Here is a 19,126-nt window from a genome sequence, read left to right on the forward strand (position 1 = left end):
GAAGCTTACAAATAAAAGAAAGGATTATTTTGAAGTCTAATTTATTTATGATCTATAAAAAAGAAAGGGCTGCTTTAATTTGTAAGGCTAAGCCAAGAACACTGGCCCATATGCTAAAATTGACTATTAACAGTTTGTGATAATTTCACTTGTGAATGAACAGACTAACCAGAGAACCCCATGTGTGTGACACCATCACCGAGGATTACTTTTTTCTATATAATGGACAGGAACATAAAAGTGATCAAATTTAAAACTATTTTTATCTTTACTTGAACCAAACTTCCATGCAGAGAAAAAACTGGTCATGGTGCTTCTCTCCCTCACCTTTATTTTTGACTATTGTCCTCATTATGGACAGTTAAGGAGAAAATATTGCTCTTCCCATCTGGCATGTGAGATGAGGCTGAGGGTCATCTAGATCCTGGACACCACTACTAGCAGCAAAGAGAAAGCCTGGTTCCCATCTGTCCTGTCCTGAGTCTGCACTACATGAAACGGAACTTCAGTCTTGGGCCATTAGTTAGTGGTGACAGCTTGGAAAGCTCTTCTGTTTGCAGCCAATCATGGGTTGGCTTGGGAACCCTCCTTTCTACAGGAATTGAGGAAAGAGGAAATGGTACAACTGAGCACTTTTCTGAAATGTGCATGAAGAACTGATAGCTCCTAGCACAACTTTTTAAAAAATTAGCTATACGCTTTTAATCGGAATTGATTATTTTAACTATTTCCTTTAAGATTTCAAATCATTTTCTCTCCTGTAGAATACTTTGCTATTACCTTTGGCATGATGCTTAAATAAGAAGATTCACTGACATTCTTCAGGAAGGCACAAGGTGGTAATGGTGAAGGTGTCCTGTTTTCATTTAAATGTTTATTCGTTCTGATCCCTCTAGGAGAAAGAAAACCCATAACGTTTTGACCAAGATCACTGAATTCTGAGAAGTCAGAATCATCAGCTGACAGTTGCAAATGGTTCCTGATTCTTGTATCTGGAGTCATCCGGGAATCTTCAAATACAGAATCTTCATCAGAAAACTGAAGCTTTTCAAGTTCTTTATTAATTTTTTGAACATCAGCAACAGTTGTTACAGTTGCAGAGTCACTGTCAGGTTTGGAATATTCTGCACACAGGTTAAGAATGGTCTCCAATCGTTGCCGCTCCTAATATTGAAAGAAAGGATGAAAAATAAAAATAATAAAGGACAGAAAACATTCAGAAGTTGTGGTATTAGAAAAAGGGTAAGTCCAGGAACAGATGATAAAATATACTAAAACTGGTACACTAATTATAAATAGAATGAACAACATAAATTAATTAAAAATAGAAAAGGCCTACATAGTGTAATATGATGTAACTACAACTGATATTTAGAGTCCAAATTGTTTTTCCGATACAAATATGAATATTAAAGTATATTACATATGCCTTTAATGTTGGCCTGAAACTTTATAGAATACAGTGTTAGCAGTACAGATAGCTTTAGCACGACCTGTGAAACTACTGAACTATGATATTGTTTAAAATTAAATTAAGAACTTCTACAGTTTACTGATTATTGTGCAGAAGATATCAGTCACAGGAAGCATAGTCTCAACTATTGTAAGTGTATAATTTTTTGGTAAGAACATTAACAAAAATTTAACATTAATAGAATATAAAATCTAAAATTTGTATGATTTAGGATTCTACAGGACATCTTAATCACAGGAACCTATGCAAAATCTGGGTAATTCCACTGAAGCCAAGGGTATATAAATTTATGTGATCAATAAATCACACCTGATGAGATGACACAAATATTTATCTGGTCTTATAATATGGACTTGAGCAGTGTATATAATTGCAAAACAGAAACCAAGACTGAATTACCACACTTTATTAATGGAACAAACTAACAAAAGGCTTTATGCACCTTCAAATACTGTACAAAGTCACATTACTTTTCAAAGGATGGTGGGGTCAAAATATAAGGGAAACATCATGTTACAGCTTTATTTTTTTAATATTAAAAAACTGCTAACTTGTTCAACTACAAATAGAAAAAAAGCTTTACCTATTAACTGCCTAATTGTTATAGTTTCCCTTTAACCCAATATTCACCATGGCGATCACCACAGCTGTATTCCTTAGCTAACCCCAAATTCAAAAGTAAAATATGCAAAAACATGTAAGTATCACACAGCTTTGCTATGATGTAAGACCCATAGTGTCTTAGTCCCAAAGAAATGTATAGGACTACAGCTCTAATTGCAGTAGAAACAGCCCTGGATATTTATGAAGCTTCAAGAAAGAGTAAGAACGCTTTATTCTGCTGGGGGGGGGGAGAAAAGCCCCTTTTGATCTGAATGAACCCATTATGCCATTTGTTCATGAAAAATATGCACAAATGTACTTAACAAAAGCTCAGTGTATTGTTCCAAAGCAAAATTATTACTGTCATCACGAGACCTGCACTTTTGTCTGCCTGTTTGTCATAGACAAATGTTAAGCTAGTTAAGCTACATTTGTGGTGCTACTGGTCACAGCGCATTCTTTTTAAAATTATCCCCCAACTTAACTTTACCTCCCTTCTCTTTTGTCTCCCCACAAATTAGGCAAGACAATAAACTACACAGCATGACAATGAAATTGTTGCACCTCAAAACTCCTTTGATCCCTCCAAACATTTTCTCCACAAGCCTCCAGCTCCCTCTTCATGGGGTTAAGCTGTACTTGCTTTCTTCCTCTTAAGCCTTTATCCTTTGTGCAGGCCAGCCATTTCTGAAAACACCGCCTGACTGCTGGCCAGGAACTCCACCGCTTATCCATCTGTTGATGCTGCAACAAGGCCCTTTACTGGCACTTTTGCTACCTTCACCAGAACATCAACTGCTGGGATAAACAATACTAGATCTCCTAGTCCACCCCCACAGATAGCAACAGGATGTGTTCTGTTTCAGCATCTCTCCTCACCCACTCTTTGGAACACGCAGGACATATCAAATTGTAGCTCACACAGCTACAGCTTACCTTCTAGCCCAGCTGCAGAACAATCCCATTATTTACAAGCTCTGATAACAAAGTCTACAATATATACCAACCTATTGCAGCACTCTGAAGCTTTAAAGCCGATTAACATCATTAGAAAATCTTGAGAAGGTCAGTGTTTTAAAAACTCATTTCCATCCATTTATGTAGAGGAAGCCTTCCAAACACAACTGCAGACCATTTAAATCCAAAATGTCAGATAGTTTAAGATAAATGTATGATTTTTGAGATTGACAAACATGAAGACATAAAAGATCACAAGTTCTTAAAAGACCATATGTTCAAGAATGTCTCTGTGTCCAACAACAAATATAGCTTCCTTTGCCATAGTGCTTCTGCATTAGTAATAGGAGAATGTTGCCTCATTTCTATTTCAATATGCACACTATGGCGTTAGGGAGCTTATGCACAGGAAGTTCTGCCGGCTGCTATTTTGTGCTGTCTCTTCTCATCACTCTTCTGGCAGCCAGCTAGTCCCAGTTTCTCTGCACCTACATCCTTCAGTTCAGTCCATAAATTTAAAGACTGCTTTGTAAATTAGGAAAATACTGCAGAAACTGCAAGTATTTGCTAGGAACACCAGTAATCAACAGATTATTTTTAATTTCTAGAAGTGTGTGTATTCAAATATAAAGCAAGTCAAATTACTAAACATTATTGGTTGTTTAGACAGATCGGTATTTATTGTTATGGTCAGTGACCAGTGTAGTTAACAAACCAACAAACCAGTATTTGTGTTATACAATCAATCATGATCTCATAAAAATCAATTTTAAAAGAAAAAATAAATACACATTTTCGAAAAGTAAAAATCCTATATGTAAAATTAACATGGTGTAATAGAAATACAACAACATAACTATTTGCCCAATGAAGCACGGATATATTTTGCTATTGAGCAGAATTTAGTTACCTTCTCCATAATCTGATGGTATATACCTGCTAGGAGGACAATAATATAAGATTTTTCAGTTCTTCCTGGAATTTTTCATAGAATAGAAAGAAGCAGCTAATGTTGGGATTTGCGAATCAAATGGCACAATCCCTCAATAGCTCCTTCTCTGCAGGTATCACTGAATGCAAGGTCTCCAGTAAGTTCCAAATACTTCTCAACAGACTGGAGCTCATAATGCACAGAACCTTGCTTTGGAGGCAAGGGGCCTGGACCTGCAGAATTCTTTAATGTAGCAGTATGGAATTTAATATTAAATGACTGCTCATAAGCAAATGTGTTTGGGCTCTAGAACAGCTCTAGAAAGAGGTTCTGAACAAGTGCCCCTTCCACCCTTGCTGTCTTCCAATCCATTCACCCAAGTGGTGGGATTCACTCCCCCCAATCTTGGTGTCTTCCCACTCACCCAATGCAGCTGTTTTCTGTAGGGCAGGGGTGGCCAACGGTAGCTCTCCAGATGTTTTTTGCCTACAACTCCCATCAGCCCCAGCCATTGGCCATGCTGGCTGGGGCTGATGGGAGTTGTAGGCAAAAAACATCTGGAGAGCTACCGTTGGCCACACCTGCTGTAGAGGAACTGATCTGACTTCAACTTTAAATGTCTTCCTCCCTGTCTGCAGCTTCTACCTAGGAAAAGTACATTCTTTCTCCACAGCATAGCCCAAAGCAATTTACATCATTCTCCTCTTCCCATTTTGGTCTGCACAACAACCCTGTGAGGTAGGTTAGACTGAAAGTATGTGACTGGCCCAAAATCACAGCATGGACCAAAGCAAGAGAGAAGCAACCTCAGAAGGGTATAATGACACAGAGTCCCCAGGGGAAGTGATCTTTGAGTCGAGAAGTCAATACCGCCTATACTGGACTGAAATAGCGCTATAGAATGGTTTTAAGGTTGATATATGTAAATTATGGTTTTATATGTTTTATTGGATTGATTGTTTTTATGATGTTGTAAGCCGCCCTGAGTCCGCTTGCGGAGAGGGCGGGATATAAATGGAAAGTAATAAATAAATTTGCCACCTGAAGAGCTGTTGCAATTCTGAGTGATCTGCAGCCCTCTCCTGGAGATTGGCAACAACAGTTCCACAGGAGGAAGTTGCTGGTTTGACTGGTGGAGTCTATGGCATTGTATCTGTCTGAGTTCCCAACCCTCCTCAAACTCCACCCTCCCCATGCTCAAATCTCCAGGAATTTCCCAACCTGGAGTTGGCAACACTTTTTCTAGACAATAGATCTCTCTCCTCCTGGAGAAAATAACTGCTTTGGAGGGTGGAATCTATGGTATTCTATTCAGCTGAGACCTCTCCCTTTACTGACAGAAGCAACCTTGGTTGCCGAGCAATAGCCTCTGGGGCTAGCGACTTCCCATGTGGTCCAATCCCCATTTGTCCTAGGGTGAGACTGAGGGAAACAGGGAGTAAGGGAGTGACAAGAAAGAGATGGCAGCCATGACCTTTGAAGAAATGCTCCCAGCAAAGACAGGCTTTGCCACCTAGTTGTATTGTGGCAGTAGTGGCTATTTTGGTGGCCTTCGGAGGCTGAATGTGCTGGGAAGCCACTTGTGTGGGCTGCTGATGGGGCAGCAAAGGTCTGTTGCTGACTCCAGCCATAACATCTTTTGTGAGGCCACAGTAGAGTGGCAGCCCTTTCTGAGTCCGGTTGAGAGGACACAAAGCAGCATTGGCGATGTATCTGTCTCTGAGGTAAGACTATTTTGGCAGTTTGTTCAATATTCCTGGGCCTGCATGCAGAAGGTAGGGGCAGGGTGGGGAGTCAGCCAATGGGAGGCCAGAGATGCTGACTGAGCTGTGATGGGCCAATGGTTTATGGGGTGAATGGAATGCACCCCTCAGTCAATGGGAGACCTGGATTTGGCCACCACCACAGGGCTTTTATTTATAAAGGATAAACAATAATACCAATGTATGTAGGCACAGTGACTGGGGCCATTTTGTGTTTTACATTTTTAAAAAAACAACTACTAGGAATTGGTAAGAGAAGGTAAAATGACCTTACGGAACTATGTAACTGCTTCACAACTTTCTTATAATAAAAAAAGTCACACTATATCCCTGAAAATGACCTATTAATTCACCATTTATTGCAAGTTTAAGTTTCACCAGGAGTTCATTACAGGCCACAGGAAATGTCCAGCATATCAGTGAATTTTCTGTGTGTGCCCATACAGAGGTGTATGCTACATAATTTAAAAAAAAAAAACTATTGAAAAATTATCAGAAAATGAGTTTATAAAGCATGGGTTATATGCTACCACTACACAGCTAAGCAGCCCTGGCGCTAGGGGTTCTGCTGCTTGAGGAAGACCCCCGCACCACACCCCCTCCCCCCGCAACAGAAATGCTCACACGTGTGGCATGATGACATCACTGAAAGTGAGGTCATCACACAGGGCAGGGAGTGTCAGGTGGCACACAAGAGTGCTGCCACACCGCTGCTTTCCCTACACTATGCTTTTCCCTACACTGTGGAAGCCTCCAAAGAGCATAGTGCACTGTGTAGTGCTCCTCCAAGCCTGCCTTTAAGTCAGGGTCGGAAGAGTGCTCTAGAGGGGCAAGGGGGAGTAAGGGGGCACCTAGCAGCACCCCCAAGGTGGGGTAGCACTCTAGGCAGCCAATGACCTCGCCTACTCCCATGTGCCGGCCCTGCAGCTAAAAGCAGAGCCATTCTCCAGTGCAAGGAACCTTCAACTGGAGGTTGTACCAGAGGAAAGCTTCATGCCTGACTGAGTGGGGCACTGGAATGCAACTCCTTATTACCTCAGTGTGTCATGTAAGTGGCTGCCAGTTGGTTTCTGAGCCAGGTCAAATAGCTGTTTCTGATCTTTAAAACCCTGAACAACTTAAAACTCGGATATCCAAAGAGCACTTCAACTCATGTGAACCCTTCCACTCCTACCTGCTTTGTGTAACTTGTTAACAAAGATGAGAATGGCAGATACACAGACCAGGGTCTTTTTTCTTTTTTTTTAAAGAAACAGGATTATGGAAACCCACCCATCTTTACCCCCCCCCCTTTTGAGAAATATGTAAATGATTTGTTTTGGAGGCCATTTGGTGTTTTTATTTTGCACATTCTATTACCGACAGCTGATTTTAGGACTGACTGTCCCTTTGAATCTTTTTTTACCTCTGTTGCTTTTAAATTGCATTACTTTTATTATTGCTTTTACTCTGCTGCCAGCTACTGCTTCAAAACTTTCAAAATATGTTTTATAATTATTATAATTTCATATTGTAATCTTATTAGCTGTTTGCGGGACACAGAAGTAAGATGTCTTCTAAAGAAAATAAATGAAATTTGGACAATTATACGTATCTGTGTGCCCTTATATAGGGGAAATGCCTATGCATAGTGCATCTTTAGAAAAAAGGATGTTTGTATGTTTTATGTTCAGAGGTACACTGTATAGGACTTTGCAGAACAATCTCCACTTTGAACTGAAGCACCACAGTAATCCTTATGGTTTCACTCTTTTTTTTTACTCTTACAATTAGCAGGGATCAGAACAAATTTGCACAATGTCAATGCTCTGGAATGTAAGCATTCTGAACAGTAACCTACAGGTAAGAGATATGAAAAATCTGAGACCCACCATATTTTAGCTTTTCCAGATTCAAATACACTTTTTTAAGTATACACCACCATCTACTGGTAAAACTATGCATCTCTTTTAATTTTAAAATGTTAAGTGATTTTACATAGCTTGTACACTGGAGGCAGAGTTGTCAATTTCAGTAGGTGCTGAAACGTCAATATGTTAGTAGCATAAGCCACCAGACAAAATATCTCCAACACAAACTAAAATATTTTCATTTATTAAGAATAGGCTCCACAGAAACCATGGCTAGCATATTGGCCAGATTTTCAAAATAATAATAACATGTCTATATTGGCTGCAAATACGATGGATTAAAGATTTAAAGACAGTAATATTATTAATGATACTACTGCTAATGCTTTTAACATAATTACTAAATAATGTAAAGTACCGGTATTGGAAAAGTACTTTTAAAAAGTTACACAATATGTACAGGGCCCAAACTATGCATTTCCAAAACATACTGCCTTGTCAAACTCTGTCAAAGTTTTTGTACAATACAGCCTCTTACTCCTCTAATGTCTCTGACCTCTCTATCGCCATCAAGTGAACTAAACTGGTAAATGCTTGAAACAAAGCAGTAGACAAGTGCACCTTTAAGACCAACTAAGTTTTATTCAGAATGTAAGCTTTTGTATGCTCTTAAGCAGACTTCATCAGACAAAATGGGAATGGCAAGCTGCAATTCTTGGTATAAGTGGGCAGTGAGTTGGTATGTAGAATCATGGGAATGTTTTTAGCTGATAAATGGTAAATGCTTGTAAGCAGGTGCAATGAAGGAACTGATGTGCGAGTTTGCAGATCTTCTGTTTTTTTCATACTTTGAAGATTTTCTCATACGTTGAAGATCTGAACAATATACATCTCACACTGATAAGATATATGAAGACTGAGTAATATTTTCACAAATGGAGAACTATATAAATAAGTTGCATTCAGGACAATGAAGTGGTTTAAAGCTAGTATGACACTTGCAACAGGAACATAAGCAGGTTTACTTAGAATTAAATCCTACTGAATGCAACAGTGCTTAGTCCCAGGTATAAGACTGCAGCCTTATACTAACTTATAGAATTGGAAGGGCCATACAGACCATCTGGACCAACCCCCTGGTCAATGCAAAATCATCTTAAAGCATTCCCTGACAAGTGCTTGTCCAACCACTGTGTAAAGACTGTCAGTGAGGGGGAGCTCAGCACCTCCCTAGGCAACTGATTCTACTGCTGAACTATTCTTACTGTAAAAAAAAAAAATCCTAATATTCAATTGGTACCTTTCTGCCAGTACTTAAAACCTATTATTATGAGTCATATCCTTTGCTGCCAACAGGAACAGCTCTCTGTCCTGCTCTAAGTGACAGCCTTTCAAATACTTAAAGCAATTGTGTCCTTCCTCAACCTCCTTGTCTCCAGGTGGAACATTCCCAAGTCAGCCTTTCCTCATAGAGCTTGGTCTCCAGGCCCCTGACCATCTACATCATTCTCTTCTTCACCCACTTCATTCTGTCCACATCCTTTTTGAAATGAGGCCTCCAAAACTCAACATAGTACTCCATGTGCAGCCTGACCAATGGGGTCAACAGTGGGACTATGACATCTTGCAATTTGAATGTTACGCCTCTGCTCATATACCCCAAGGTTGCATTAGCCTTTTGTGCCACTGCATCACACTGATGGCTCTTATTTGACTTACAGTCCCCAAGATCTTGTTCACACATACTGCTACCCAGAAATGTATCTTCCAAGTGTGTCTCTTTGTTTTATCCAGATGTAGAAATCTGCATTTATCCTTGCTGAATTGCATCTTGTACACATCCACCCACTTTTTCAGTGTGTTCAGATCTCACTGAATTCTATTGCTGTCTTCCATGGTGTTTGCTACTCCTCTCAATGTAGTGTCATCTGCAAATTAGTGAGTAGTTCCTGATACCAATACACTCGGTATCAGCTCTGCAGCATATGACGTCCTACTTTGCAGAGGCTGCCAAGCTATTCGGCCTAGAAGTTAGTCTGAAGAAGACAGAAGTTCTCCACCAGCCTGCACCCCAGGAAGATTATCACCCTCCCTGCATCACTGTGGGTGAATCAGTTCTGAAAACAGTCCAGCAGTTCAGCTACCTGGGGTGCATCATCTCCTCAGATGCCAAGATCGACAAGGAGATTGACAACAGGCTGGCAAAGGCAAACCGTGCATTTGGCCGACTGCACAAAAGAGTGTGGAGCAACAAGCATCTGAAAAAAGGCACAAAGATCAATGTTTACAAAGCGGTTGTGATGACAACCCTCATCTACGGCTCCGAATCGTGGGTTTTATACCGTCATCACCTGCGACTCCTTGAGCGCTTTCATCAGCACTGCCTTCGCACCATCCTCAACATCCACTGGAGTGACTTTGTGACCAACACTGAAGTCCTCAAGCGGGCAGAGGTTACCAGCATCGAGGCACTGCTGTTGAAGACGCAGCTGCGCTGGGCAGGGCATATTTCTAGGATGGAAAACCACCGCCTTCCCAAGATTGCCCTGTATGGCGAACTCTCCACCGGCCATCGAAATAGAGGGGCACCAAAGAAGAGGTACAAGGACTCCTTGAAGAAATCCCTTAGCACCTGTCACATCAACCATCACCAGTGGTCTGACCTAGCCTCAGATCGCAAAGCATGGAGGCACACCATCCACCAGGCTGTCTCTTCCTTTGAGAACGCACGCATAGCTGGTCTTGAGGACAAAAGGAGATTGAGGAAGAATCGCACTGCTACAGGACCAACCCCAAATCAGACTTTTCCCTGCAGCCGCTGTGGCCGGACCTGCCTGTCCCACATTGGTCTTGTCAGCCACCAGCGAGCCTGCAGCAAACGTGGACTATTGCACCCTTCTTAAATCTTCGTTCGCGAAGCCAAGCCGAGAGAGAGAGAGAGAGAGAGAGAGAGAGAGAGAGTAGTTCCTCCACCCCCTCATCCAGATCATTTATAAAAATTCTGAGAAGCCCCATGGCACTCCACATGCTTCCCTCTAATCATATGAAATGCCACTGACAACTATTCTTTGGGTTCAGTTCTCCAATCAGTTCTCTACTCACTTAACTATTCCAGAGTCCAGTCCACAGTCCCCCAGTTTACCCATCAGAACATATGGGGAAACCTTGTCAAAATTTCACTGATATCTAGGTAAACAGTGTCAATAGTGTCCCATGATCCAATAAGCCTGTCACTCGATCAAAGAAAAAACAAAATTGGTCTGGCAGGACGTATTGGTGACAAATCCATATTGATTTCTCTGAAATCACCAAATTGTCCTTCAGATACTCACACACTGTCCCCTTTAAAATATGTTCCAATATCTTTCCTGGGACAGAGTTCCGACTGACAGGCCTGTAGTTTCCTGGGTTATCCTTCCTCCCTTTTTTGAGGACTGGGATAATATTTGCCCTCTTCCACCCTTGTGGTACATCTCCCATCCTCTAAGAGGGTTTCAAGATGATGAACAAAGGCCCCGCAAGCCCTCTAAAAAGTTCTTTGAATACACTCGGATGCAAATCATCTGGCCGATGGGATTTATAATCAACCAATGCAGCCAGGCACCTCTCAACAAAATCTCTGCCCATGTTAAATGGCATTATGTATGCCATGACTTGCCTACTATCGTCTCTCTGTTCTCTTCTTCAGGAAAAAACTGAAGCAAAACAGTCATTGAGCCTTCCTCCTTTCTATCAGAGTTTCTCCATTTTCACTCAATAGTGGGCCTACCCTATCTTCTCTTTGAGTTTGCTCCTCACATATCTGAAGAAGCTTTTCTTCCTGTAGTGAGCTTTCCTGGCTAGCCTTGGTTCACTCTGAGCTTTGGACTCTGATGAATGACCTACAATGCCTAGCACCACAGAGATACTTTTCTTTAGAGCAGGGGTGGGGAACCTCAGTTCTGAGGGCCGTCTATGGCCCTTGAGATCACTTGGTGTGGCCCTCGGGAATTGCTGGGCTGAACTGAGCCATGTGGCAGCCTCCCTGGAGCCTGGATGGCCAGTGAGGATCGTGGGGCCCAGCTGCACTGTGCAGCAGCCTCCCCAGGGCCCGGCAGGGATCACAGGGCCCAGATGTACTATGCGGCAGCCTCCCTGGGGCCTGGCTAGCCGGCCAGAATTACTGCAGGGCCTGGAAAAGTTACTGTCGCAGTTCAGGTAAGTTTCTCCCTAATTTCTTTATTTCTCTTTCTTTCCATTTCTTCCCCCATTTCTTTGTTATCCTTTATTCTTTATTCCCATTTCATTTCCCTTTCTTTCCATTTCTTCCCCACATTTCTTTATTTCCCTTTCTTCTCCCCTTTATTTCCCTTTCCCCTATTTCTTTATTTCTCTTTCTTTCCCTTTCTTCCCCCTTTGTTTACCTTTATTACCTTTTCTTCCCTCCATTTCATTCCTTTTCTTCCCCTCATTTCTTTATTTCCCTTTATTTCCTTTTCTACCCCCTTTCTCTCTCTCTCTTTGTGGAGCCTGTGTGGTGGGCATTGTGAAGGACTACTGCTGGGGTATGTGGGTGGCTTTAAAGGTCTGCTGGGAGCAGCTGCAGTTTCTGCATGAAGGGGGGGTGGCAGGTTCAAGTCAGTCTCTTTTGCTTCTAAAATTCTATGTTTGGAACAACTTACTTCTGTGAACAGCTCTTTTCTGTAACAAAAGTCAATAAATCAAAAGTACATTCTCAGCTTATAGATACACAAACAACATACTCAAGATTGCTGCAGCACTAACATTGACTCCAGATCCTGATGTGACAATTTAGAAAAATAGAAATCAGTTATCAAAGATTGTTAGATAAAGGAAATACTATAATAATGTTTTAAGCATGTTTGTATTTTGAGTAAAAAAAAAATCATTGCTAACCAGGTTTGCCTGTATCTATTATAAAGTCTATATACCTGGTACTTGGCATTACATTTTATGGCACACGTGGCCTGGCCCAACAAAACATTGTATATGTCAGCTCTGGCCCTCGTAACAAATGAATTTGACACCTGCGGATTAATTTTTAACAAAGGTCCCATTTCTGTATGCAGTCACCAGTTTTAAACTGTAGCTAGCACAATTAAAGAAGCGATAGTAATGATAATTTTTTAAATCAAAAGAAAGCCAACAACGACGACAACAACAATACACACTACTTAAGTTTCAGTGATCTCAGAACAGTGAAGACCTAGCCACACAGTAAACTGGTATCATTTCAGTTTAACTGTTATGGCTTCCACAAAAATATAGATAGAAGAGGCTGATGAAAAGGTTGTTAGAGATATATAGTAGCTCAAATTGAACTTGAACTTCACAAGGAAACCCAAACAAAATGCCTTCGCAAAAATAATAGTGGGGGCAAAGACGAGGTAAGCTGTATCTTAGGTTTCCTCATGTATCTGCCATGGCTTGGGAAACAAAACTATCTATAGCCCATTCATACCTCAGCTGTCAAGGAACAGATTAACAAAGCTAATTGTACCCAGAGAAAACCTGTTCCATGACAGGCCCAAAAGAGACAATAACAGAACATCGCTAGTGGTCACATACTGCTCTCAACTCAAACCAGTTCAACACCTCATCAGTGAGTTACAATACCTACTGCATCGTGATAGTTCTCTTTCACAAGTACTGATGAAGGGCAAACCTTTTCTTGCATACAGACAGCTCCCAAATCTTAAACAACTCACCACCCACAATAATACAACTTCTAATCTGAACATGGACACTTGTACCAGAGCTTGCAATAAACCCAGATGCCAACTTTGCTGCCACATACACCCAGACAGCACACAATCACTAGACTTAACAGCATTAACTACATACATCATCTCAGGCTCATTTACTCGCTCATCTTTTAACATTGTATATTAAATGTTAACAATGCTTTTCAGTTCTCTACATAGAGCAAACAAGTCAAAACCTATGCCAAATGATAAAGGGACACAAATCTGACATCAAGAACCACAAAACTAAGAAACCTGTCGGAAAACATTTTAACCTCCCAGAACACTCAATGGGGACCTCAGAGTTGCTGCTTTATTGCAAAAGAATTTCAGAAACATACTAGATTGGGAGATTTCCGAGTTACAAATTATTACAACATTTAGGGCAATGGAACCCCAGGGTTTAAAAGAGATATCAGTTTCTTATCTCAATATATATGCTAATGTCATTCAATTCTTGCACCTGTTTGTAAACTCTTATTACAGTGTATGCTAATCTGCTGCTATTCACAGGTCTTATCAATTGCCTAATCCAATTTTAGTTCTATTTGCTGTGATTCACAGGTTTTACCAATCGCCTTAATCCAATCTAAACTCTAATTGGCCCTTCCTGGCAATATCCTCCTGGTTGGTGAATTCTGTTTCATTGTATCTGATGCACATATCTGTTTGACTGAATCTGATGCATTGAATCTGATGCATTGAATCTGAGGCATGCCCTTGAACGCTTATAGCCAGAATAAATGTTGTTCTTAAAAGGTGACACTGGACTCAAACTTAAGACTACTGCATCCTTTCCCAAGGTGACAGACACTGAATCCACTGAGGTTGTGAGTTTATTAATATACACTTTTAAGTGTAAATATATTGAGATGGGAGACATGTTTTCCAGGAGAACTGTTTTCCGTTCCTAAAGAATTTTGTAGTTTTTCATATTATATGTTTACTCCTTTTTCTTACGCAGCTATGAATAATAATTTTCTGAATATTAAATGCTTGCTGTTACAATTCATTGATATTGCGTTACAGGGTTCAATTCTTCCATTCTCAGAAAACATCTACATGAGCTTGATGAAGAGGCAGAAACTTAACCAAAAATGGAAAGATTCTGATTCAGCTATCTAATATATAAGCAGTCAAAGAATTTTCTGCTTGGTTTTCTTCAGCAAAACACTTACAAATATGTCCCCAAAGAGCTTAGCATGGAGACATGGGCTAGTTATTGAGCTACCACAAAACAATGACATCAACTTTTTTCTTTAAGTGCTGGATCTCTACAGTACACCATTTGTGGTTTGTAAGTATGTGGTCATTTTAGCAGAATGCACAGGATAAACAGTTGTAATTTCTATCTATTGCCTACCTTCAAGGATGTTTTAAGACACTAGCTATTTCTTAAAGCAGCACCATGTGCAATTAATGAACCTTACACTGGCCTAAGGAATGTCCTTTCAGTTCTATACAAGGTTCAAACACTCAAATTTGAAAACACAGCAGTAGAATATTTGCTCACTGCATATACAGTTAACAATTATTAGTTTAGCAAAGTCAGCATTCAAAACAGCAAACAGCAGTAAGAAGTAACAAGAAAAGAGAATTACCAGTCGCTCCATCTCCTGCTCTTTAAGCCTTTCTTCCCTCTGTCTTCTGTGGTAGTCCATTAGATCATCCCTTCCTGAAAGTGAGCTAATGCTATTCTTCCTCTCCCGTATGGACAGAGTTTGCCTGATGCTTTCCAGCTCTGTTTCATCGAACTCTACTGAACTATTTGAAACTTTCCTTCTGAGAGGGAATGCTCTTTCAGAACCCACAGGAGAAAAAGAATTACTAGGGGTCATCCCTGAGAGTCCAGCTCTATCAAAGTCATCAGACACATATGAGGAAGAAGAGGCCAGAAGCATTTTCCGTGCTATACGAGGGCTTGCAGGAACACTAAGAGTTGAATTAACATAGAAGTTTGTGTCAGTTGCAATATTTGTAAATGGCAAAGCTCCTGAGGCGTGAGAAGAAAAATCAAGGTAATTGTCAGCATCCAGTACACTTTGAGGTAGAAAATCTTTCTCTACAGTCTTTTTTCTTTTGGAATTCCCAAGAGAGCTTCTTGGTGGCAAACTCAGTGGAACAAGTTGGCTTTCTGACGATTTGTACAGCCTGGGTAATGAGCGGCTGTAAATTCCCATATGATTCAGTGAGCCACCAGAATACTTCCTGGTTCTAGATCCCAGAGTTTCCACTGTTGTGTCCTTTTGTTTAGTTTGCCTGGGGCAAAATGATGGGATATCTTGAATGTTTATCCTCCTGCCTTGCTTTGGACTAGACGGCATACTGGCAGCTCCAGAATTGCCAACTGGTGAAAGGATTATCTCACTCCCTGAGTTTCCATTCCATATTGCAATAAGAGATCCAGAGTTTTTCCGCCCATCCAGTGTTCCAGGGAAGTAGACATTATCATGAGATTTATTCTTCTGGCTGTACTTTGAGTAGGGAAATTTATCCAGATGTCCAAACTGTTTTTCATTTTCTCTGTTGAAATAAATATCAAAGTCTCTCTTTGCTAGACTGTATCCACTTAAGGATGGAGACATGCCTGATACAGAACTCATATGCTTTGCAGAAACAGTCTTGTCTAAAAGATAAGAGCCGTCACAAGACAATGGTTTGCTTCCTTGTATTTTGGTGCCAGCTGGCAAACTTTTTACACTGGATGCAGGGCTGGATTTAGGTGGAAGAGACTGTGAAAGAGTTAAATAAGAACCAGGACTGTCACAATTTGTTTTGAATTTCAGACTCGATGAATATTTTTTCTGGTTGAGCCTGTCCATCAGATCCTGAAGATCATTTTCAAGAGATTTCACCACTGAATCCTTTCCTAAATTAGTATTTTGTAATTCCACTGGGCTTTGCTTATATTCTTCCATCATCTTATTTGAATCTGAGAGAAGAAGAAAATGTTTGACAGGTGAACTAAGGAAATAATTCATGTTCAGTATCTCATATACCAGGGGTGGGAACCTTTTTTCTGCCAAGAACCATATATAACATTTATAACATCATTCGCGGGTCATAAAAAATTATCAACTTAAAAAACAGTGCTTCGCCAAGGGAGAATGATTCAGGCCAGCAAAATTAATGCAAATAATTGTTTTTCTATTTGAAGTCATGTGGGGAGAGCCTAATTTGGCATGCACAGACACACACACCCCGGCCCGCTGCCCTAGACAAATGCATAGGTCCAGGGTTTTTTTGTAGAAAAAGCCCAGCAGAAACTCAGTAGCATATTAGACCACATCCCCTAATATTAGCATATTAGGTCACACACTCATTAGCATATTAGGCCACACCATCTGAGATAATCAAGTGCATACTGAACTGTGACAGTAACTTTTCCAGGCCCTGCAGCAATTCTAGCTGGCCAGCCAGGCCCCAGGGAGTCTGCCACACAGTACATCTGGTCCCTGTGATCCCTGCCTGGCCCTGGGGAGGCTGCTGCACAACACAGCTGGGCCCCATGATCCTCGCTGGCCAGCCAGGCCCCAGGGAGGCTGCCACATGGTGCAGTTCGGCCCAGCAGTCCCCGAGGGCCACACCAAGTATGGCCCTCGGGGATATACGGCCCTCGAGATGGAGGTTCCCCACCCTTGTCATATACCATGAAAACTGTAATACAATACTTTTCTAGCAACAGTGATTACATTCTTGTAAGGAAAATTAATTTCTAAAAGTTTCAAAATAGTTAAAGTTTTCAAATAGTCATGTTATAGGAAAGGATGCAAAATGAAGAAGTAGTAGTTTGCTCTAGAAGCAAAATCAGTACAGGGTTTGCACATCAAATTAAATGCTCCTGTTTGTGTTGTCTGACAGACTGCAACAAAATGGAGGCTGTCAAGAATTTGAGGAACTGTGAAATATAGGGTTGCCAATCCCCAGGTGGGGGCAGGGGATCCCCGGTTTGGAAGCCCTCCCCCTGCTTCAGGGTCAGCAGAAAGCGGGGGGGAGGGGAGGGAAATGTCTGCTGGGGACTCTATTATTCCCTATGGAGATTTATTCCCATAGAAAATGATGGAGAATTGATCTGCGGGTATCTGAGGCTTTGGGGGGGGGGCTGTTTTTTAAGGTAGATGTACCAAATTTTCAGCACAGCATCTAGTGCCTCTCCCCAAAATATCCCCCAAGTTTCAAAACGATTGGACCAGGGGGTCTAATTCTATGAGCCCCAAAAGAAGGTGCTCCTATCCTTCATTATTTCCTATGGAAGGAAGGCATTGAAAAGGTGTGCCGTCCCTTTAAATGTGATGGCCTGAACTCCCTTTGGAGTTCAATTATGCTTGTCACAGCCTTCATCTTGGCTCCACCCCTAATGTCTCCTGGCTCCACCCCCAAGTCCTCAGATATTTCTTAAATTGGCAACCCTAGTGAAATACAATCTTACTTGCATTGGGCCTACTGGATCACAGGGTGTACCAGCCTTATCTTAATCTTCTAAACATAGTCCAGTCAGTTCTATAGATTAGATCAGTGTCCGCTCATCCTAACAATTTCTCCCAACTCTGTCTTAGTAAGAGATAGCAGAGTACTGAAATTTCTGACAAGAAATTGCTATATTTCAAGTCACATCAGTATTGATCAAAATCATACCTATTTTGAACTCTATGGATTCAGTGGGAAATATAGGAGTCTATGCTTTCTTGGAAAATGTATGTTCCAAACTATGAAAACAGTTATAGACAAAACACTGTTATGAAAAAGCATCTTAATTTTCCACCTGCCTGTCAGAAGCACCATCCAGATGGAAAAGATGTCACTCAGTATAGCTCTGTTCTGCCTTTACTAAGGATGGAAGCAATTGTTGCAACTGATATGAGGAAGTGGAAATTTAGATGATAAGTTAAGAGATACATGAGGATAAGGCTAAGATTCTAAACAGTCATTTCTGGTGACTTACTTGCAAGTAAATTTGCTTAGGGTCTGGGTGCAAGTTTAAGAATAAGATTGAACTCTGCTTTAAAATCTACTACTCCAGACCAAGACAGATCTCTAGAGAGATTTTCTACAGTGACCTGTGAAACTTCAACCACACTGCTCAGTTTTTTTCTGTAATACAATCCATGTGAAGAATCATGGACTTTTCCAAATTTCTGAGTGATTAAAACCTTTAGAGATATTTATGTGCCCAGATGTTCTAGTAGGAAATTCTGTAAAGATAAAAGCCATTACTGCAACAAGTTGAACAAGGAGCTGTCAACTGTTACTTCAGGGTTTGCTAAAAACAGGATATTTACAATAGGTTCTAATTCTCAGAATCATTTCAGCCATAGATACACAGTCTGATACAATTTCAAGGCAAGATATGTTCACCTGTTTGTTCACTAACTGTGTCCTTACTTTTAGAAGAACATTTTCTTTTCAATGGTGGACTGTGACATTAGTGAGAAGTCAAATATTAACTAGTTTAACAAAAAAGCATAGTATTTCCCCTGCCCCAAGCTAATTATTACAACATATTTCAGTTTTATAAACAGTGATGTGAAATACACTATCAATGCACAGCAGAAAGTACATGGAAAATATTATGCATTGGCAGAAATCCTTCATCACTCTATCCCACATGCACACGGCAACTTGATTCAACTGGTAGAGTTATTATCTCCAGCTTCATCTATCAAGCCAAGGTCCTTCCTTTATAGTACAAAGAGTGAGTTACGTTCCCTATCTGGATATTCAGAATTGCAGCAGAATTGCAACCATAATCCCACTGCCTGAGGGACAACCTGTCATGGGTCCATTTTTGCTTAACTGAAGAATTA

General features: G+C 40.7%; 1 protein-coding gene across 2 annotated transcripts in view; it reads right to left on the reverse strand.

Annotated features, from left to right (window-relative positions):
* The window catches only part of PHLDB2 (pleckstrin homology like domain family B member 2), a 123,651-nt gene that overhangs the window by 73,892 nt on the left and 30,633 nt on the right, over positions 1 to 19,126 (reverse strand). For both annotated transcript variants that reach the window (XM_060234527.1, XM_060234526.1), the window contains exons 4-5: positions 14,924 to 16,254; positions 781 to 1,164 (exon numbers count right to left, since the gene is read on the reverse strand). In XM_060234527.1, coding sequence (XP_060090510.1) covers positions 781 to 1,164; positions 14,924 to 16,254 — 1,715 coding nt within the window. The remainder of the gene's footprint in view (positions 1 to 780; positions 1,165 to 14,923; positions 16,255 to 19,126) is intronic.

The sequence above is a fragment of the Heteronotia binoei genome, chromosome 3 (genome assembly GCF_032191835.1).
Source record: "Heteronotia binoei isolate CCM8104 ecotype False Entrance Well chromosome 3, APGP_CSIRO_Hbin_v1, whole genome shotgun sequence".
Lineage (NCBI taxonomy): Eukaryota > Metazoa > Chordata > Lepidosauria > Squamata > Gekkonidae > Heteronotia > Heteronotia binoei.